General features: G+C 43.1%; 1 protein-coding gene across 4 annotated transcripts in view; it reads left to right on the top strand.

Annotated features, from left to right (window-relative positions):
• Window positions 1-16,196, top strand: part of LOC139410909 (vinexin-like) — a 48,160-nt gene extending 31,964 nt beyond the window's left edge. Inside the window, exons 10-20 of one of the 4 annotated variants that reach the window (XM_071156567.1) lie at window positions 992-1,120; window positions 4,123-4,233; window positions 4,833-4,891; window positions 6,346-6,434; window positions 9,124-9,185; window positions 10,974-11,020; window positions 11,307-11,421; window positions 11,518-11,643; window positions 13,452-14,038; window positions 14,179-14,285; window positions 14,466-16,196. In XM_071156567.1, the coding sequence (XP_071012668.1) occupies window positions 992-1,120; window positions 4,123-4,233; window positions 4,833-4,891; window positions 6,346-6,434; window positions 9,124-9,185; window positions 10,974-11,020; window positions 11,307-11,421; window positions 11,518-11,643; window positions 13,452-14,038; window positions 14,179-14,285; window positions 14,466-14,527 (1,494 nt within the window). In that variant the 3' untranslated portion in view covers window positions 14,528-16,196. The remainder of the gene's footprint in view (window positions 1-991; window positions 1,121-4,122; window positions 4,234-4,832; window positions 4,892-6,345; window positions 6,435-9,123; window positions 9,186-10,973; window positions 11,021-11,306; window positions 11,422-11,517; window positions 11,644-13,451; window positions 14,039-14,178; window positions 14,286-14,465) is intronic. The other 3 variants (XM_071156570.1, XM_071156568.1, XM_071156569.1) reach the window with 3 other exon arrangements.
• Window positions 16,197-23,031: the final 6,835 nt, after the last annotated feature.

The raw sequence follows: 23,031 nt of genomic DNA, 5'->3' as shown, positions 1-23,031 counted from the left end.
AACAAATCAAGCCATACAGATATCCGCCATGTTGGAGTCAACAGAAGTCAGAAATAGCGTTATAAATATTCACTTACCTTTGATGATCTTCATCAGAATGCACTCCCAGGAATCCCAGTTCCACAATAAATGCTTGATTTGTTCGATAAAGTCCATCATTTATGTCCAAATACAAATACTTTTTGTTAGCGCGTTCAGTTCACAAATCCAAACTCACAATGCGCTGGCAGGTCCAGGCGAAAGTTCAGAAGAAAAGTAATATTACAGTTTGTAGAAACATGTCAAACAATGTATAGAATCAATCTTTAGGATGCTTTTATCATAAATCTTCAATAATGTTCCAACCGGAGAATTTCTTTGTCTTCAGAACAGGGCGCTTATCTATGGTTCCGCAGCCACGGCCTATTTTTAACCCCCTAATGGTTAAAGTTAAGAGTGGCGGTACAGTAGTGTAATGTGATCCTAGATCTGTGGTTAGGTACATCTTCTACCTCCAGCAACTTCTCTCCTTAGACCAGGCCTGCCTGTGTACAGAGAATCACACAATCAGAGAACACAGACCATATCAATTGCTACACTCCTAAGTGACATCATGGCCTGTGATTCCGGTGATGACTACTGTCTGAGAGAATACTTTGGCTATAACTGGATCTCACTCTGCCAAGGTATTTCAAGGAACATGAAAAAGAGTTAGGAAGTTGAAGGTTTTTGAAAGAGTGTAGCTTGATGCAATTCTTTCTGGTGTCAGTAACTGGGACAAACAGTATGTCTTCTTAATGAGGGAATGAGTTCTGTTTCATCTGGCTATTAAATTGTGGATGAAGTGTAAACGAATTGACCCAGTTGGATGAAATGCTAGGGCTATAAGTAACCTATAAGGATGCAACCTCTACAGTCGTTTACTGTTTGATACGTCTACTATAACCAACTGACCAAATCTATGTTCTCCCTGTCTGACTGTGTGTTCAAAGTCTTTATATTTGTTTCCCAGCCTCAGGGTCAGCCGGTGCAGAAGCCCCAGCCGCATCCACTACAGCCGTCCCAGCAGCCGCCCCAGCACAGACCCACAGAGGAACCCTGGTCCCCCATAGAGAAGCCGTCTAAGCCATCCGCCTTCGAGGTGAGTGCTCACAGTGATATGATAGCTGTCATAACCTTGACCTTGATGGCCAAGTGCAATGATTGTTTTAATGAGCTAGCAAAGAATAAGGAAAGAATCTTACCAGGATTATACAACTATGGAGACAACAATGTTTTGGAGAATTACTGTATTCAGTGGTACACTACATGACCAAACGTATGTGGACACCTGCTCGTCGAACTTATCATTCCAAAATCATGTGCATTAATATGGAGGTGGTTCCCCTTTGCTGCTATAACAGCTTCCATCCTTCTGCGAAGGCTTTCCACTAGATGTTGGAACATTGCTGCAGGGACTTACTTCCATTCAGCCACAAGAGCATTAGTGAGGTCAGGCACTGATGTTGGGCCATTAGGCCTGGCTCACAGTCGTCCTTCCAATTTGAGGTCAGGGCTCTGTGCAGGCCAGTCATGTTTCTCTACACTGATCTCGACAAACCATTTCTGTATGGACCTCACTTTGTGCAAGAAAAGGCCTTCCCCAAACTGTTGCCACAAAGTTGGAAGCACAGAATCATCTGAAATGTCAATGTATGCTGTAGCACAGGGGTACTCAAGTACTATTTGAGAAGGTCCGGTCACAGAAATGTCCTAGGTGGCAAAGGTCCCCACCTCGCAACCCATACGACCCCAACTGTTCACACTCATCTTGTTGGCAGAGAGAAAATGTTGCAGTTGTAAAGCTAATTTCTTGCAATACTACACATTTTGCATTGGGCAGAGATGTTTTTGTTGTTGCTGTTTTGAAGCTAATTTCCTGCAATTCTATGCATTCTTCCATGTCTTATGCGTGTTTATATACTAGCGGTCGAAACACAGACTGACTAAAAAATATATACAGTAGCAGTCAAAAGTTTAGACACATCTACTAATTTTCATATTTTTTTTTACTATTTTCTACATTGTAGAATAATAGTGAAGACAACTATGAAATAACACACATGGAATAATGTAGTAACCAAAAAAGTGTTATATTTGAGATTCTTCAAAGTAGCCACACCTTGCCTTGATGACAGCTTTACACACTCTTGGAATTCTCACAACCAGCTTCATTAAGTAGTCACCTGGAATGCATTTCAATTAACAGGTGTGCCTTGTTAAATGGTGTGCCAAATTAATTTGTGGAATTTCTTTCCTTCTTAATGTGTTTGAGCAAGTCAGTAGTGTTGTGACAAGGTAGGGGTGGTATACAGAAGATAGACCTATTTGGTAAAAGACCAAGTCCATAATATGGCAAGAACAGCTCAAATAAGCAAAAAGAAACGACATTCCATCATTACTTTAAGACAGGAAGGTCAGTCAATGAGGAACATTATTATTATTATTTTTTTATGTTTCTTCAAGTGCAGTCACAAAAACCATTAAGCGCTATGATGAAATTGGCTCTCATGAAGACCACCATAGGAAAGGAAGACCCAGAGTTACCTCTGCTGCAGAGTTAACTGCACCTCAGATTGCATCCCAAATAAATGCTTCATGGAGTTCAAGTAACAGACACATCAACATCAACTGTTCAGAGGAGACTGTGTGAATCAAGCCTTCATGGTTGAATTGCTTCAAAGAAACCACTACTAAAGGACACCAATAAGAAGAGACTTGCTTGGTCCAAGAAACATGAGAAATGGACATTAGACTGGTGGAAATCTGTCATTTGGTCTGATGAGTCCAAATTTGAGATTTTGATTCCACCGCTGTGTCTTTTGAGATGCGGAGTAGGTGAATGGATTATATCTGTATGTGTAGATCCCAACATGAAGCATGGAGGAGATGTGGGGGTGCTTTGCTGGTGACACTCTGTGATTTATTTAGAATTCAAGGCACACTTAACCAGCATGGCTACCACAGCATTCTGCAGCAATACGCCATCCCATCTGGTTTGCACTTAGTCCCACTATCATGTGTTTTCAACAGGACAATGACCCAACACACCTCCAGGCTGTGTAAGGGCTATTTGACCAAAAAGGAGAGTGATGGTGCTGCATCAGATGACCTGGACTCCACAATCACCCAATTGAGATGAGTTGGACCACAGAGTGAAGGAAAAGAAGCCAACAAGTGCTCACTATATGTGGGTACTCCCTCAAGACTGTTGGAAAATCATTCCAGGTGAAGCTTGTTGATAGAATGCCAAGAGGGTGCAAAGCTGTCATCAAGGAATTAGTGGCTACTCTAAAGAATCTCAAATATAAAATATATTTTGATTTGTATAAAACACTTTGTTGGTTACTACATGATTCCATGTGTTATTTCATCGTTTTGATGTCTTCACTATTATTCTACAATGTAGAAAATATAAAAAATTAATGAGTAGGTGTGTCCAAACTTTTGACTGGTACTGTATATATATTTTTGTATACTTTTTTTGGGACCTGCGGTCCGTATTGACCCAGTTCCAGATCTGGTCCACAGCTTATTATGGAGGCTGTAGCATTAAGATTTCCCTTCACTGAAACAAATGGGCCTAGCCCAAACCATGAAAAACAGCCACAGGCCATTATTCCTCCTCCACCAAACTTTACATTTGGCACTACGCATTCGAGCAGGTAGCGTTCTCCTGGCATCTGCCAAATTCAGGTTCGTACCTCGGACTGCCAGATGAAGTGTGATTCATCACTCAACTGCTCCAGAGTCCAATGGTGACGTTGGACTCTGACGTTGTTTCCAGAGACAGTTTGGATCTCGGTAGTGAGTGTTTGCAACCGAAGACAAATTATTATTATGAGCTACGTGCTTCAGCACTCAGAGGTCCCGTTCTGTGAGCTCAGTGACACTGAAAGTCCCTGAGCTCTTCAGTAAGGCCAATGTTTGTTTATGGAGATTGCATGGCTGTGTGCTCGATTTGTTTTTACACCTGTCAGCAACGGGTGTGGCTAAAATAGTCGAATCCACAAATTTGAAGGGGTGTCCACATACGTTTGTGTATAGATAGTGTATCATTTGACTGATTTTAATTCCTTCCAACCACTGCGCTGCATTGGCCAGGAGTCTCTGCTCTCTGAGCTGAACTGTTTTGAGGCTGAGCTGGACTCAGATATCCAGGGTCTGGAGAGAAGACTTTCCCAGAAGAAGCAGACACGACGAGGCCGGGGTGAGGTACTGAGGCCCTTCTTGTGACTCTGCTGAAGCAACACTCCTCCCTGCTACCCTGCCTGTAAACCCCTCTCTCACTCCTCTAGCAATGAGGTCTGGTTACTTGCATGCATAAGTCAATATCATAAATCCATGTTATCATAAGCAGGGCTTATCCACAGACAGCATCATCACTTTTCTTTGTTGCAATACAGTAATAAGACTTCCCCAATGCTATACCAGAACCTTCACCTAGTTTCAATTGACTAGTCTATCTGTTGTTGATGATAGTCCCTTCCAGCTGTGGAGCATCTCCCCTAGTGAGAACTGTTTGAGACAGACAACCCTGCATGCCAACCCTGACTCTGCCCTGTGACCTTACTCAACCCCCCAGGACATGCCTGCCTGCCTTGCACTTGGATGTGTCTGACTCAAATCACATGCCCCCCCCAGATAAAAATACCATTATCAATTTTATCAATGTATTCAAAGGAGTGTAGGACCCAGGGGAGTTCTGTCTTCCTCTGGCTCCTTTGGGAGTGGTCACCACCTCTGCTCTGTCTAAGTATCTGAGATTTCCTTCAAGAGAGAACAACAGCCTTTAATGTGATTTCTGCTTCCAGGGTGCCAGAAATGCTGATCCAGGAACTGCTGCAGGGACAGGGACAACACAGGACAACAGGTGAGTTATGGGTCAGGTCTGCACAAAGTTGTGGCTCTGTGTGTTGGTGTGATTGTACATACAATGGTTTTTATCCCAAACAGTAAAATGATGTCTCAAGTTGTACAGGGTAGGTCATTGGTTGAGCTGTATCACTTGTTGTTGTGAAATATGTGCAGGGATTGTTGTTGATACAGGAAACAGTTATTATACTGTTCATTGTTGTATACTGCTCCTATAGTTACTGATGTGTGTCCTCAAAACCATGTAATTCACACACTATTATTTAATTTGCTCTGACAAATCTGTTCATAACAGAGGAGATATTTACTCCGCAAATATTTTAGCCTCTCTCAAATCATTCTTGTTCGTTTTTTTTCATCCAGAAATATTTTTGGGGAGGCAAAGATCTGCCAGTTGGTCTCTGACAGAAACTGTGCTTTGTTTTCAGACCATGAAAGTATTTTACAACTTTATTGTCCCACAAAGGCAACACATTTCTGACACCTCATACCACTTGTCTATGAGTAACAAATCCACCTGTTGTTTCTATAAGATCCACGTCAATGGCATTGAAGCTTTTACTTGGTCATTACAGTTGAATGACTGTTTTCAATGACGAAGCATCTACAAGACTGCTCACAACCATTTGGATTGCTGTTGTCTTGGTACTAAACGGTGAAACCCAATCGGCACACATTAGTTGAATCAACGTTGTTTCCACATTTCAAAAAATTACGCTGAACCAACGTGGAATTGACGTCTGTTCCCAGTGGCTTGTATCTGTGTCTGTGCACTGACAGATTGGTCATTGAAGAGTCTATAGACCATGGCTTGATAACCAGTGCAGACAGATGAAGCAAGTCTCAAACTACAATTCAAATGATTGCAGTCAATACATTTTTGCGGGCATGTGAAATAACCATTCTACAGTGACCTGGAACAAAACAGTTTCTAAAAAGGAAAAAAAATAAAATCTTGTGACTTTCTAAAGATATCCTTCAGAATAAAGGTTTTTCTCCTAGTTGTTGTTTGCTAAACATATGTTTTAGCCCAGCGACCTAATGCACTTTCTCAGATATGTTTGTTTTAATAATGACACTGATTTGCTCACGCTGTTATGTTTTGGATGAAGTTTCCCTGTCATTTCAACATGGTAATAATGTCAGTGATTATGATGATGCCTAAAAGTTCTTTCCAAAGACATAAGGTCCCCAGAGTCTCCTCTCTCACGCTTGAGTCATCTGATTCTGCATCTGTTTCATGTTTATTTGATCTTTACATGCAAACCATCAGCTGTGGCCAGAGGCCAAGTCTGCATGGCAAATGTGTCTACTGCAGCACACAGCACTCTGTCCTCTCATATTGTGTGGAGCTCCACCATGTGGGCTGTTAAGATTTGGAAAAATCTCATTGACAGGAGTTTGTGGGAGCATACAGTCATAAAGTAAACATGCTATCTTTTTTTTTTCCAGCTCCTTGACTGATTCAAAGCAACCTCTCCATTGTCCCATTGTCCCCACATCAGCTGTTGCTCAGAGGGCAGCCCTCAGTCCCACACATGGTAAGATTAGGAGTTGATCCTGGATCCAAGCATTCAGAAAGAGTGGTGCTATGGCTACGCCACTCAAATCAAATTTGATTGGTCACATACACGAGATTAGCAGATGTTATTGCGGGTGTAGCGAAATGCTTGTGCTTCTAGCTCCGACAGTGGAGTAATTTCTAACAAGTAATATCTAACCAATTAAACATATACCCAATACACACATCTAAGTAGGAATTAAGACTACAGTATATACATATGGACGAGCGATGTCAGAGCGGAACGGACTAAGGTATAGAATACAGTATATACATATAGATGAGTAATGTGAGATATGTAAACATTATTAAGTGAGTGAGATACCGTAGAATAGTATAGAAAACAGTGTACCCTCTGCTGTTTCCTGAAGTCCACGATCATCTCCTTTTGATTGTTGACGTTGAGTGAGAGGTTGTTTTCCAGGCACCACACTCCCGGAGCCCTCACCTCCTCCCTGTAGGCTGTCTTGTCATTGTTGGTAATCAAGCCTACTAGTGTTGTGTTATCTGCAAACTTGATGACTGAGTTGGAGGTGTGCTTGGCCACGCAGTCATGGGTGAACAAGGAGTACACGAGGGGGCTGAGCACTCACCCATGTGGGGCCCCAGTGTAGAGGATCAGCGGAGTGGAGGTGACGTTTCCTACCTTCACCACCTGTGGGCGGCCCGTCAGGAAGTCCAGGACCCAGTTGCCCAGGGCAGGGTTCAGATCCAGGGCCTCAAGCTTAATGATGAGCTTGGAGGGTACTATGGTGTTAAATGCTGAGCTATAGTCAATGAACAGCATTCTTACATAGGTATTCCTCTTGTCCAGATCGGATAGGCTAGTGTGCAGAGTGATGGCGATTGTGTCATCTGTGGATCTATTGGGGCGGTAAGCAAATTGAAGTGGGTCTAGGGGTATCCGGTAAGGTAGAGGTAATATGATCCTTGACACTCAACATTCAGTCTCAGTAAAATAGTTCTGTAAAGACTAGTAACAGTAGGTTGGACATAATACTGCTATGTACTTGAATTCTGTAATATGAATTGCTTAATTTAAAAGTGGGTAATATACATAATGTAATGTGTATATACTGTAGTGTACTTTATATAGTCTAATCAGTGAAAAGTCCATGGAAAAACAGCCTCTACTAACAGAATACAGTAATTCAATACGGGACTATTGTTGAAGTCTTTTGATTCCTTGTGATTTCCTGTAGTCTGTTACCTGATCTGTGTAAACAAATTTGATATGAAATGAAAGCCAAGAGTTAATATTCTAGAGAAATGAAGGCATATATACATTTTTTCCATTCCAAGAATTTGGAATAAGCAAAGGCTTTGATTTCTTGTGAAAGAGTAAAAAGTATTTCAAGGTACTAGATATACATCAAAACACAATTTTGAAGTAAAGACGACTGCCAACTAATACCAACACTTACAATTAGTTTAGAATAGTAAGTTTTTCTGCCTTCTGTAAGTTTAAAAAACATTGCCTTGTGCCTTTTAAATTCCGTTTTCCAAAAACCCACAATCTTGAAGATATTTTGTAATTTATCTCCCTCATGAGGAGGGAGGACAATGGAAGTTCACAGAAGTAACAAGTAAAGGTAGACCTATCAATTGGTTATAGTGTTTTTTACTGATATCAATTTTGTTTATGAATTAAGTGATTAAAACCAAATCTGTAACATAATTTCTGAAAAATCAGTAATGGAATTTCTGCAATTTGAATAGGCTACAATGGGAAATCATAGTCACAAACCACAGTTGGGCCACCTGCTATTGTCCTCCCTTCGGCTGGCATTCTGGTATGTTCAGCTCATAACTGTTTTCTTTGTCTTTCTGTCATTTGGTGGTGACAGAACTCTCTCTCTCTCTCTCTCCAATGATGTCTCCTCTCCCGGGTCTTACTCACACCTACCCATGAGCCCCCTCTCTTTCCATTTACTGTAACAAGCATACTCACCCACTGAGCACCGACCAACACTGAACGCCCATTGACATTGAAAAGTAGTTGAAATTTGGTCAGTCCGTCCTGGCCTTGATTTCAACGTCCACAGATGCCATTTTTTGTCTTAATTTGCCCCAAACATAGATGTCCATGATTGGTTCAGATTTTGTCCGGACCAGACCAAATCTGAACCAATCATAGACATCTGTGTTTCACAAGTTTGGACAACTCAGCACAGCACCGTACAGTAAATAAGAGAGTAGTTTAGTACAGAAAGGTAGAGTATAGTTTAGTACAGTACTGTACTGTAGAGTAGACTAGAGTGAAGAGTTCAGTACAGTACACAGTAGAGAACTAGAGTTGAGTGCACTAATGTACTGAATTATACTCCACTTTACTGTATTGAACTCTACACTACTCTACTGTTATGTGCAAAATTATGTGCAGTAGTTTTTGGAAGACATGGTCATATAAATAACTGAGTGAGATTTACCGAAATTCTGTTACCAAACTTTGTATCTGCACAGTTTTTCCAGTATGTGTATTTGTCAAATGTTAAGTGTAAATGGTTAAGTGTAGTCCTTGTACATAGAGTTATATGGTTTGTTAAACTTTTAAATTAATGGTTTTTTTTGGCATACATTTTGAAAAAGTCTCAGTGCAATTCGGTTACCGTGGAATGCCCTATACCATCTGTCTTGTTTCGTCACTAACCCCTGTTGCTGTTCTACAGTAGAACGCCTCTCCCCTGCACCTGAAGCCATGGAGTTCCCACCCAAGAGATTGGAGAAGCAGGTAAATGCATTTCTCTTTCTTAGTTATTGGGATATCCAACCTCTATAGGTAACTGTGTTGTACACAATGTCAGACCATTTTGAAAAAGTAGCGACTATCTTTGAGGAGAGGTTCCTCGCAGTAGGCTTTTGTGCTTTATCTTTTGTGCTCTGTCAGGAATCTGTATTTATGAACATACTTTTGGCCATGTAGTGTATGTGGATACCTGCTCATTGAACATCTCATTCCAAAATCATGGGCATTAATACACCCTTTGCTGCTATAACAGCCTCCACTCTTCTGGGAAGGCTTTCCACTAAATGTTGGAACATTGCTGCGGGGACTTGCTCAGCCACAAGAGCATTAGTGACATCACTGATGTTGGGCAATTAGGCCTGGATCGGCCTAATTCATCCCAAAGGTGCTCAATGGTGTTGAGGTCAGGGCTCTGTGCAGGCCAGTCAAATTCTTCCACACCGACCTTGACAAACCATTTCTGTATGGATGTCGCTTTGAGCACAGGGGAATTGTCATGCTGGAACAGGAAAGGGCCTTCCCCAAATGGTTGCCACAAAGTTGGAAGCATAGAATCGTCTAGAATGCCATTGTATGTTGTAGCGTTAAGATTTCCCTTCACTGGAACTAAGGGTCCTAGCCCGAACCATGAAAACCATTATTCCTCCTCCACCAAACTTTACAGTTGGCACTATGCATTCGGGCAGGTAGCGTTCTCCTGGCATCCGCCAAACCCAGATTTGTCCATCGGACTGCCAGATGGTGAAGTGCGATTCCTCACTCCAGAGAATGTGTTTCCACTGCTCCAGAGTCCAATGGCAGCGAGCTTTACACAACTCTAGCCGACAGTTGGCATTGCGCACGGTGATCTTAGGCTTGTGTGCGGCTCCATGGCCAAGGCAACCCACTTCATGAAGCTCCTGACAAAAAGTGATTGTACTGACGTTGCTTCCAGAGGCAGTTTGGAATTCAGTAGTGAGTGTTGCAACGGAGGACAGACGATTTTTACTTGCTTCAGTACTCGGAGGTCCCGTTCTGTAATCTTGTGTGGCCTACCACTTCGCGGCTGAGCCGTTGTTGCTCCTAGAGGTTTACACTTCACAATAACAGCACTTACAGTTGACTGGGGCAGCTTTAGTAGGGCAGAAATTTCACAAACTTACTTGTTGGAAAGGTGGCAGTGCCATGTTGAAAGTCACTGAGCTCTTCAGTATGGGCCATTCTACTGCCAATGTTTGTCTATGGAGATTGCATGGACGATTTTTATACACTTGTCAGCAACGGGACTGGCTGAAATTGCTGAATTTACCAATTTGAAGGGGTATCGACATACTTTTGTATAATTTGGCTGATTTAATTCCTTCCAACCACTGTGCTGCATTGGCTAGGAGTCTCTGCTCTCTGAGCTGAGTTGTTTTGAGGATGAGCTGGACTCAGACATCCAGGGCCATTTACCTTTATTTAACTAGGCAAGTCTGTTAAGAACACATTTTTATTTTCAATGACGGCCTAGAAACTGTGGGTTACTGCCTTGTTCAGGGGCAGAATGACAGATTTTTTACCTTGTCAGCTTGGGGATTCAATCTTGCAACCTTTCGGTTACAAGTCCAACACTCTAACCACTAGGCTACCTGCCGCCATGTAGTGTATTGTTTTATTTTCTGTTAGCTGAACTTGCCCTGATTTAGGATCTTGCAATGACTATCAACAACTGCAAGGAGAAAGAAGCCTGTGCCCTTGTGAAAAGCAAACTTCCTTTCAATCTTGCCGATAAACTGTTTTGTGTTTATGTAGATGAAAGCAGCACGAGCCAAGTTCACTTTCCAGGCTCAGTCACCCAAGTGAGTTATAATGCCTACTGATCGCCTGCAAACCATTTGCCCTCTCACACATCTGTTAAACAATATTGTCAGTAAAAAGAAGCACACACTGTAATTATATCACATTTAGGGCAGCCAAATGTAATTGTATGAAACCATTTTTCTCAGCAAGCCCAATAACGTAAATGTTAATACAGAATTACTAGAAACAAACCCTTGTAACAAAGGATTACAAAAAAGCAGACCTCTTCCTTTAATCTAATGGATGTCCATCGTGCCATAGTTTGACCTTTTTTTCTCTTCCTAGGGAACTGTCTCTACAGAAGGGGGACATAGTTTACATCCACAGGCAGGTAGACACCAACTGGTTTGAAGGAGAGCATCATGGGAGAGCCGGTATCTTCCCCACAACCTATGTGGAGGTTGGTGTGCATCCATCTAACTTCTGAGCATGGGTCTTATATGAAGTTCTCCGCATATCATTCTGAGCCTCACCCGTCTCTCATTTCTGCCCCCAGATTGTTCCTCCTACAGAGAAGCCCACGCCCATCAAGTCTCCAACCATCCAGGTGCTGGACTATGGAGAGGCAGTGGCTCTGTTCTCCTTCAATGCAGACCTGCCTGTTGAGCTGTCCTTCCGCAAAGTGAGCATCCTACTATGTACTCTTTAGGACATTGATTCTCATTTCCAATCTAATCATTTCCAGTATTGTACCTATACCGTATTTCTCACATTGCATGGGTTAAATTCTCTGAGAGACCCTGCAACATTGACAGAGTTTGCCCTACAAAACCACTTCCCCAGCAGTGGTGGAAAGGGTAGTGGTTCCCATAGACTTCGAGTCAACGAGCCAATGACTATCCATTTAAAAGTGCGTCACAGCAGAAATATACAGTGCCTTTGGAAAGTATTCAGACCCCTTGACTTTTCCACATTTTGTTACGTTACAGCCTTATTCTAAAATTGATATTTTTTTCTCAACAATCTACACATAATACCCAATAATGACAAATAAACAGATTATTTGAACATTTGCACCAAATTCTTTTATTGCCTTTCAGTGTTTACATAGGTATTCAGACCCTTTGCTACGAGACTTGAAGTTGAGCAAAGGCCCATCCTGTTTTCATTGATTCTACAACTTATATTGGAGTCCACCTGTGGTAAATTCAATTGATTGGACATGATTTGGAAAGGCACATGCCTGTCTATATAAGGTCCCACAGTTGGCACTGCATGTCAGGGAAAAAAAACAAGGTATGAGGTCGAAGGAGTTGTCCGTAGAGCTCCGAGACAGGATCGTGTCAAGGCACAGTCGGGGGGAGAAGGGCCTTGGTCAGGGAGGTGACCAAGAACCCGATAGTCACTCTGACAGAGTTCCTCTGTGGAGATGGTTGTCTTTCTGGAAGGTTCTCCCATCTATGCAGCACTCCCTCAATCAGGCCTTTATGATAGGGTGGCCAGACGGAAGCCACTCCTTAGTAAAATGCACATGACAGCCCGCTTGGAGTTTGCCAAAGGGCACAAAAAGACACTCAGACCATGAGAAACTAGATTCTCTGGTCTGATGAAACAAAGATTGAGCTCTTTAGTCTGAAGCCAAGCGTCACGTCTGGAGGAAACCTTGCACCATCCCCATGGTGAAGCATGGTGGTGGTGGCAGCATCATGTTGTGGGGATGTTTTTCAGCAGCAGGGACTGGGAGACTAGTCAGGATCGAGGCAAAGATGAACGGAGCAATGTAGAGAGATCCTTGACGAAAACCTGCTCCAGAGGACTCTGGACCTCTGACTGGGGCAAAGGTTCACCTTCCAACAGCACAACAACCCTAAACAGACAGCCAAGGCAATGCAGGAGTGACTTTGGGACAAGTCTCTGAATGTCCTTGAGTGGCCCAGCCAGAGCCCGGACTTGAAGCCAATCGAACTTCTCTGGAGAGACCTGACAATAGCTGTGCAGCAATGCTCCCAATCAAACCTGACAGAGCTTGAGAGGATCTGCAGAGAAGAATGTGAGAAACGCCCCAAAGACAGGTGTGCCAAGCTTGTAGCGTCATACCCTATGTAGACTCGAGGCTGTAACCGCTGCCAGGGGTGCTTCAACAAAGTACTGAGTAAATGGTCTGAATACTTATGGAAACCTGCTTTTGCTTTGTCATTATGCAATATTGTGTGTAGACTGATGAGGGAAAAATACAATTTAATACCTTACAGCCTTATTCTAAAATGTAACAAAATGTGGAAATCATCAACGGGTCTGAATACTTTTCGAAGGCACTGTGTGTATATATACAAAACATTATAACATATTTATTGCAGCAGTGGCAACAGTTCAGCAGCAGTAGGCCACCACTACTAAATTGATAAAGGGGAAACACTGGATGACTACTGTACCTGATATCTGAATGATACTTATGTCATGAACCATATTTGTGCTCCCCTCTTGTCTAAGGGCGAGGTGATCTGTGTGACCAGGCGTGTGGATGACAGGTGGCTGGAGGGCCGGATCCCAGGGACCAGCCGGAGTGGCATCTTCCCCACCAACTACGTCCAGGTTAACAAGTTACCCCGCACCAAATCATCCTCTGATGACTACCCTGCATGCCCCATGTCACCCACATCCCCAGAGCCAATGAGTCCAGGACGCCCTCTACACTCACCTTGTTCGCCTTTGACCCGCTCGCCTCTGAGTCTGACCCCCTCGTCCCGCAGCCCTGAACCAGGATATTCCCCCCTGAAGCCGTCTTCACCCATACCCCATGGAATTGTAGCTTCCCATTCACGTTCATCCCCCCAGCCCTCACTATCCAAAAAAGCACCCAATCCCTGGCCACACCCCACTTCTGGGCCTGCATTCCCCACCACCCAGAACAACCACTGGGGAGGAGCACACCCGGCTTTGCACAACTCCATTGGCAGAGCTGTTTCACCATCCAATCAGATATCACCATCTGCCCACAGGGGAGGAGCAGCCCCGACCAATACCCCCAAACCACAAACGACCAACAATGCTGGCTCAACAATGATGCAGCACCAACCGTGAGTAAAACATTGTAATCAATCAAAATGTGATTTTATACTGCGTGATTGAGGGTACTGTCCCTCATTCTTCATTGCCACAGTCTATTAATCTTGCCCAAAATGCAATCCAAAACCCCGGCCTGTGCTCTCTCACTCAGATACAAGGCAGTTTACAACTACAAACCACAGAACAAAGATGAGCTGGAACTGAGAGAGGGGGACATAGTACAAGTGATGGAGAAGTGTGATGATGGCTGGTTTGTAGGTAAGGAATTTACTCAAACCTTATATTCAGAAGACAAATGAAGTGCACCCTCTATTGGGCATCACATGACATTACAAGTATGACTTCAGATGACTGGGTTTAATTTTCATACAGTATTTGTAAAGTGTACAGTATGAGAGAACAACCTTTGGTTTATTTTGTGCTCTGCTCTTTCCTTAGGTACGTCAAAAAGGACACATGCCTTTGGGACTTTCCCAGGGAACTATGTGACACCAGCGTAACTGCTTCACTCTGCCTGTCCACTCCACAACCACTTGGGTGCTGGACATATTTAGACCAGCTTGCTTTAACCAGCACATCAAATCACTCCAGCAGCCATATGATCAACCCCTGACCCCAACACCCCCTGTCCTCCCCCTTTCACCAACCTGGTTAAGTCAGGTGTGCATGTTCACGTCAGCCAGTGACCACAGCTGTTGGCCAGTGTGGCGATGGAGGCAGGAAGACTGTGTTGTTTTGACACCCCACCCCCAGCATGTGTGTTCCATCACTGAATAGACTTGGAGTTTTCACAGACACTGCTTGATTCGGATAGAATTAATGCTGATGATGATACTGTTCCAGGTGTAAAGAAATAACTTTGTCCTCATTGACTACAATCATTTATTATAGCGACAACTCAAATGACATTCCTTCAGTACATTTAAGCTACTGCTTTTATACAGCAATGGACCTCCAGCTATCCTCTTACGGAGTGTTCCCCTTAGCACGCACCTGCTCCTCTTTCTGTCACCCAAGTGCCATCACAGACGCAAATGCCAGAGAATATCATTAGTCTGACGTTCTCTATAACGTAATGACAGCATGAATGTTGCCTTTGAAATGTCTTCCTCCACTTTGATTTCAGATCTATAAAAATGTCCTGTGTGTGTCCAAGGCTCCACCACAACACTGATATGACCGTCCAATATACATGAAGGGATCACTTACTCTATTGTTTTGAACAATGCCATAAAAGATTTGTTACTTAGTTCTGTTAAAAACAATTGTTAAAGCCTGTATAAGTACTGTATGCAGCAGAGCAAACAATGTATTCATGTCCTTCAGTGTGTTATTGTTAGCTACTAACGTATTTAATGAAGCACACAGGTAATGATTCAGCCATTTGTGCAGTTTGTATTTCTGTTGAGAACAGGAAGTGTTGTGTCAAAGTGGAAGTTTAATACAATGGAAGAGAAGCGGAGGTATCTTTATAAAGATCTGTTGACATAACCCCCAAATGAATGCAACATGGAAAGTCTTGACAAAACAGAAGTGGAACTACATCAATTGTATCAATTCAGTGGACCCTCTGCCATTTTTAGGCCATGACCCATGGGATAACAAAAAGAGATGCCTCAATTTGCTTCACTTCGGAGCACAGATCTTTTCTAAAACAAGAATCCTACAACATCAAACCCACAATGGTGTTCAAACATTTCAAAAGGACAGAACAGTAAAATGGACCTGTAGATTGATTCATAGGGATACTGTACATTTGATTTGGTAGCTCATTTCCACTGAAAACTGTTTGTTTACTACTGTTTTTATAATCTGTTGCTTTACAAATTAACAAACTTGCTTTTACATATAAATTAAGAGCTAATCGGAGGTGTGCATACAGTTCAAGTGTAACCAATGGAAAATATAATATGGTAAGCAATTAAGCAGTCCTTTCATTTATTAACTTTTACAAACCCCTATTATGATGTTGCCAACTGAAATATTTCTCTGCTTTGTTCATTCTTACCATTGTAAAACTGCACCATACCTTTTCTAGCAACAAAATGTACAGGGTTTTAACTATGTATCAGATAACAAATATAATATATTTCCTTTAATACCAAGCAATTTATCATCTATGATACACACTCTGTAGTTCAAATAAACCATACAGAATGATAAAACTGTTTTGATGTGTAACTCAAATTGATTCCCAAGATGTTTGACATTAGTGAAGTAGCGTAACCTAGGCCTACCTCTATTTAGTTAATAAACATGATTTCACAGTTCAAACCCAGGCTGGCGTAGAAGCTCATAACTGGAGGACTATCATAGAGATAGATAGACAGATAGAGGTCCCTAGCTGGATATAACCCGTTTTAGCATGGACATTGCCATTGAGGGCTTCCACCATTTTAAAGTAGTCAACTGGGTGGGGATTCCTATGGGCTGTGAACAATCAGCCAGTGATCAGAGCATTGTGTTCTTCAAATTGTGTTGTCTATGGTTTGTCAATGGCTTTAAGCTATATCACCGCCATCTAGTGGTTACAATAAATTATTGACACAAGTTTTGATTCAGCACTGCAGGTGGTGGTAAATCACCAATATTAGCTTTATGCTTTTTTTCAAACAAAAGAAGAACATTTACTACTTTGAAATGGAGATGGCCTTCCTGTCAGACGCCACAGATACAAAGATGAGTCCTCTATCTCTATGAGGACTTTCTATTTTATTGCAAAGTGTGTCCAGAGAGGAAGAGGTGAAAGGATTTACTCCGCCCAAGATCTGTCCACATTAAGCAGATCATTCATTACTAATCAACAGAGGCGTTTTTGTATGGGGGGCAATGAGAGAGTGTCAAATCTAGTCAAGATAAAAATGAATTGCTATTTTGATACGTGAGACTTATTTGATATAATATACGTTTTGAAATGGTTAGGTTGCTAGGGGTGTATTGATGTGTATGATGCACATTACATCCTGGCAACTTTGAGAAAAAATACTTCATATCGGAGTTGTCCCTGTTGAAATTCGAGACGGTCTATCCATATTCATTAGGCTAGCATAACATCTCACTCTCCATTGAAGACATACGGTTGATATTAACACCCCTAATAGAATATTGAAAAATGTATTCAAACAACGAGATGTATCCATCAATCCAAACAAAGGAATAGGCGGGACTTTGACAGCCCACTGTTTCGCTCTGTGGACAACGAATCCCATAGTTAGGATGGAGACACAAGCATCTCATCATTATATCCAGTATCTCTGGTGTGATAATGAGCCCAGAGGCGCACTTGACTATGGCTCCATTTCCGCTTCTCGCGTTGTGAAAGACAGTTTGACATTCTCTGATAAAATGTGTAGAATACTTTATGCCCTACACTGAAAACATGTTGAGTGTTTTACATTTCAGTTATTTTGCAGACACTCTTATCTAGAGCGACTTACAGTAAGTAGGAAGTGCAAACATTTTCATATTTGTTCATACTGCTCAGTGGTGGGAAACACACCCACAAACCTGCCGTTGCAAGTGCCGTGTGCTACCAGCTGAGCCACACGGGGTTTGCAGCCTTTGTTGCCATTAATGTCCATTAGTTGATTAAGCCTACATGCATTGATTGCAAATGCTGTTTGCAGTGGTGATTTTGCATGTAAATCTTGTTGGGGCAAACCACACATTTTTTTTTAGACACATGCCAGCAAAGTCACTACACAACACTAAACAATACATTAATTGCACTATAACGGTGTCAAACGGTGCCCACAGGGCCTACTTAAAGCTGTCCCCGAAAGCAGAGCTTTCTTTTCAGCACCATGTAGTGTACAGTAACACTGCCACACCTGGCTATCATCAGAGCCTTGTGTGGCAGCGAAACAGTTCATTCAGCCTCATTTACTGCTTTTTTAAAAACATAGCTAAAATGGCCGACTTGCTCAAACAAATGTTGTTTCTGCTGACAATTGAGATGCACAAACTATGGCATTAAGGGACGACAAGCGAATAAGAGGCAATCCGTAATTTCGACAGAAATTAGCGAGCTACGACGGACGCAGTCAATATAACTATTTGCTCAGTACTTTGAAATGCACAACGACAGAATTCAGAACATTGGCCATTCTTACACTATTCTCCCTGTAAACCAAGTCAGAACCGTAGGATAAATAAAGAGGGCATATAAGCAGACAACAAAAGCTCTTACAATATTCAATGATTACATTTCTTGAAATTTCTTTAACCCCCCAAGTCAGAACAGTAGGCTAAATTATGAAGGGGAAAGGGACCAAATTATTAGGGTGAGGCATATGGGCTACTAACAGTTTACTACACACACTTAGTATTGCATTCTTATCTACAGTATATATATCTCCCTGGCATATTGCATCATTTATGCAGCAGCATACAATACATTTTTTGACTCACCTTGTAGTCCTTTACTCACTTGAACAGGAAGGTGTTGCGGCGGTCCTTCGTGGGCAATTTCTGTCATGTCATCAAAGTCGGGCAATCCCTGGATTTATGGTGCTTTCAAGACAACTGGGAACTCTGGAAAAAAACAATGTCAAATCATGAAGTCAGTGATCTTCAGGTTGGAGCTCTAAAAAAGAGGCCCGAGTTCCTGACTTGGAATTCCGAGTTAGATGACCATATTTTCCCAGTTGGAGCTCGTTTTTTTCTGAGTTCCCAGTTGTCTTGAACTCACTGAAGTCTGAGATTTCCCAGTTCTGAGTTTCCAGTTGTTTTGAACGCGGCAGAAGTCATGCTGGATTGACAGCATGGCCATTGTATTCAACCTTTTATGTCCCATGATGTTGAATATTTATCCTTTTAAACTTGGAAAAAAGACCCTTAAACCCAGACTTGGACCACAAACCCACTCCACTGAATAGCAGGCTAGTAATTGATGGTGAGATGGCGCCGACAGATAGAGCAGCCGTGCTACAAAATCAGTCTTAGCCAAGAAATGATTTTGTATTATTACATACAACCTGAAATAACTTTAGGATATGCGAGTGGCGGTATCTCACCAGCATTAGCAGCATTACAACCAGGAATACGAATTTCCCGAATTGGATCCTTTGTTCATACCCCCCAGGGAAATGTAACTATTCCAAAGGATCATCAAAAACAACTCCGGCAGAGAAGAGGTATTCGGAGTAGACTTCTAGTCCGACTCAGGAGGCGCGCACACCATCCACCGCTTCCGAGTATATTACTTGCTAATATTCAGTCTCTGGATAATAAAGAAGACGAGCTCAGGGCGAGAATCTCCTTCCAAAGCGACATCAGGGATTGTTACATACTCTGTTTCATGGAAACATGGCTCTGTCGGGATATACTGTTTGTGTCAGTACAGCCAGTTGGGTTCCAGTTCATCGCGCAGACAGTAAGAAAGATCTCTCCGGGAAGAAGAAGGGCGGAGCTATTTGTTTCATGATTAACTACTCATGGTGTGATTGTGATAACATACAGAAACTCAAGTCCTTTTGTTCACCTGACCTAGAATACCTCATAATCAAATGCCGACTGTATTACCTCCCAAGAGTATTCTCTTCGGTTAGAGTCACAGCCGTGTATATTCCCCCTCAAACTGATACCACGACGGCCCTCAAAGATCTACAAACTGGAAACCACATATCCTGAAGCCGCATTTATTGTAGCCAGGGATTTTAACAAAGCTAATCCGAGGAAAACGCTACCAAAGTTCTACCAACACATTGACTGTAGCATTCGCTCAGAGAAAACATTGGACCACTGCCACTCAACATTTCGAAATGCCTACAAGCCCCCCCCCCCCCCACCACCCCTTCGGCAAATCTGATCATGACTCCATTTTCAAATCAAATCAAAGTTTATTTGTCACTTGCGAAGAATACGACAGGGAATAGTCCGGGTAGACCTTACAGTGAAAGGCTTACTTACAGGCTCTAACCAATAGTGCAAAAAAGGTATTAGGTGAACAATAGGCAAGTAAAGAAATAAATAAAAAACAGTAAAAAGACAGTGAAAACAGTAGCGAGGCTACATACAGACACCGGTTAGACAGGCTGATTGAGGTAGTATGTACATGTAGATATGGTAAAGTGACTATGCATATATGATGAACAGAGAGTAGCAGTAGCGTAAAGAAGGGTTGGGGGGAACAAATCTTTTTAGTTTCCTGAGGGGGAATAGGCTTTGTCATGCCCTCTTCATGACTGTCTTGGTGTGTTTGGACCATTCTAGTTTGTTGGTGATGTGGACACCAAGGAACTTGAAGCTCTCAACATGCTCCACTACAGCCCAGTCGATGAGAATGGGGGCGTACTCTGTCCTCCTTTTCCTGTAGTCCACAATAATCTCCTTAGTCTTGGTTACTTTGAGGGATAGGTTGTTATTTTGGCACCAACAGGTCAGGTCTCTGACCTCTCCCTATAGGCTACCTCATCATTGTCAGTGATCTGGCCTACCACTCTTGTGTTGTCTGCAAACTAAATGATGGTGTTGGAGTCGTGCCTGGCCATGCAGTCATGGGTGAACAGGGAGTACAGGAGGGGACTGAGCAAGTGTTGTTGAGGATCAGTGTTGAGGATCAGTGTGGCAGATGTGTTTCTACCTACCCTCACCACCTGGGGGCGGCCCGTCAGGAAGTCCAGGATCCAGTTGCAGAGGGAGGTGTTTAGTCTCAGGATCCTTAGCTTAGTGATGAGCTTTGAGGGGACTATGGTGTTGAACGCTGAGCTGTAGTCAATGAATAGCATTCTCACATTAGTGTTCCTTTTGTCCAGGTGGGAAAGGGCAGTGTGGAGTGCAATAGAGATTGCATCATCTGTGGATCTGTTTGGGCGGTATGCAAATTGGAGTGGGTCTAGGGTTTCTGAGATAATGGTGTTGATGTGAGCCATTACCAGCCTTTCAAAGCACTTCATGGCTACGGACGTGAGTGCTACGGGTCTGTAGTCATTTAGGCAGGTTGCTTTTGTGTTCTTGGGCACAGGGACTATGGTGGTCTGCTTGAAACATGTTGGTATTACAGACTCAATCAGGGACGGGACATGTGGAAAATGTCAGGGAAGACACCTGCCAATTGGTCAGCACATGCCCGGAGTACATGTCCTGGTAATCCATCTGGCCCCGCAGCCTTGAGTGTGTTGACCTGTTTTAAGGTCTTACTCACGTCGGCTATGGGGAGCGTGATCACACAGTCGTCCAGAACAGCTGATGCTCTCATGCATGCCTCAGTGTTGCTTGCCTCGAAGCAAGCATAGAAGTAATTTAGCTCGTCTGGTAGGCTCGTGTCACTGGGCAGCTGGTGGCTGTGCTTCCCTTTGTAGTCTGTAATAGTTTGCAAGCCCTGTCACATAAGACGAGCATCGGAGCCGGTGTAGTATGATTCAATCTTAGCCCTGTATTGATGCTTTGCCTGTTTGATGGTTCATCGCAGGGCATAGCAGGATTTCTTTTAAGCTTCCAGGTTAGAGTCCCACACCTTGAAAGCGGCAGCTCTGCCCTTTAGCTCAGTGCGAATGTTGCCTGTAATCCATGGCTTCTGGTTGGGGTATGTACGTACAGTCACTGTAGGGACAACGTCCTCGATGCACTTATTGATAAAGCCAGTTACGCCTCCCTTTCTATAGGCAGAAAGTCAAACAGGAATTACCTGTGCCACAGAATATTCAACGGTTGGTCTGATCAATCCATGCTTCAAGATTGATTTGATCACATGGACTGAGATATGTTCTGGGTAGCCTCTGAGAATAATATCAACAAATACACAGATACGGTGACGGAGTTTATCAGGAAATATATAGGAGATGTTGTTCCCACTGTGACTATTCAAATCTACCCAACCAGAAACCTTGGCAGCATTCACGCAAACTGAAAGCGCAAACCACTGCATTTAACCATGGTAAGGTGACTGGGAATATGGCTTCCCTCCCCTAATACGGATTCCCTCCGTAAGGCAATCAAACAGTCAAAACGTCAGTAGAGAGACAAATTGGATTTTCATTTCAAAGGCTCAGACACGAGACGCATGTGGCAGGGTCTACAGACAAGACACTGATGTCTTGCTTCCGGACAAGCTAAACACCTTTAATTCGCCTGCTTTGAGGATACAGTGCCACCAACGTGGCCAGCTACTAAGGACTGTGGGCTCTCCTCCGTGGCCGACCTGAGTAAGACATTTAAGCGTGTTCACACTTACAAGGTTGCCGGCCCAGAGGGCATCCCTATTCCTTCAGAGCATGGCAGACCAGCTGGCTGGAGTGTTTACAGTCATATTCAATCTCTCCCTATCCCAGTCTGTTGTACCCACATGCTTCAAGTGGAGACAACCACTCTTCCTGTACCCAAGAAAGTAAAGGTAACTGAACTAAATTAGTATCGCCCTGTAGCACTCACCTCTGTCATCATGAAGTGCTTTGAGAGACTAGTTAAGGATCATATCACCTCTACCTTACCTGACATCCCTAGACCCACTTCAATTTGCTTACCGCCCCAATATATTCACAGACAATGCCATCGCACTGCACACTGCCCTATCTGATCTGGACAAGAGGAATGCCTATGTAAGAATGCTGTTCATTGACTATAGCTCAGCATTCAACACCATAGTACCCTACAAACTCATCATTAAGATTGAGGCCCTGGGTCTGAACCCCACCCTCTGCAATTGGGTCCTGGACTTCCCGATGCGCCATCTCCTAGGCGTTAAAGGTAGGAAACAACACCTCCACTTCGCTGATCCTCAACACTGGGGCCCCACAAGGGTACACGCTCAGCCCCCTCCTGTACTCCCTGTTCACCCATGACGGCGTGGCTAAGCACACCTCCAACTCAATCATCAAGTTTGCAGACAACACAACAGTAGTAGGCCTGATTACCAACAATGACGAGACAGCCTACAGGGAGGAGGTGAGGGCCCTGGGAGTGTGGTGCCAGGAGAATAACCTCTCACTCAACGTCAACAAAACAAAGGGGCTGATCGTGGACTTCAGGAAACAGTAGAGGGAGCACCACCCTATCCACATCGACG

The sequence above is a fragment of the Oncorhynchus clarkii genome, chromosome 6 (assembly GCF_045791955.1).
Source record: "Oncorhynchus clarkii lewisi isolate Uvic-CL-2024 chromosome 6, UVic_Ocla_1.0, whole genome shotgun sequence".
Classification (NCBI taxonomy): domain Eukaryota; kingdom Metazoa; phylum Chordata; class Actinopteri; order Salmoniformes; family Salmonidae; genus Oncorhynchus; species Oncorhynchus clarkii.
The sequence above is the reverse complement of the archived record's forward strand: the minus strand, read 5'-3'. Positions and strand labels throughout refer to the sequence as shown.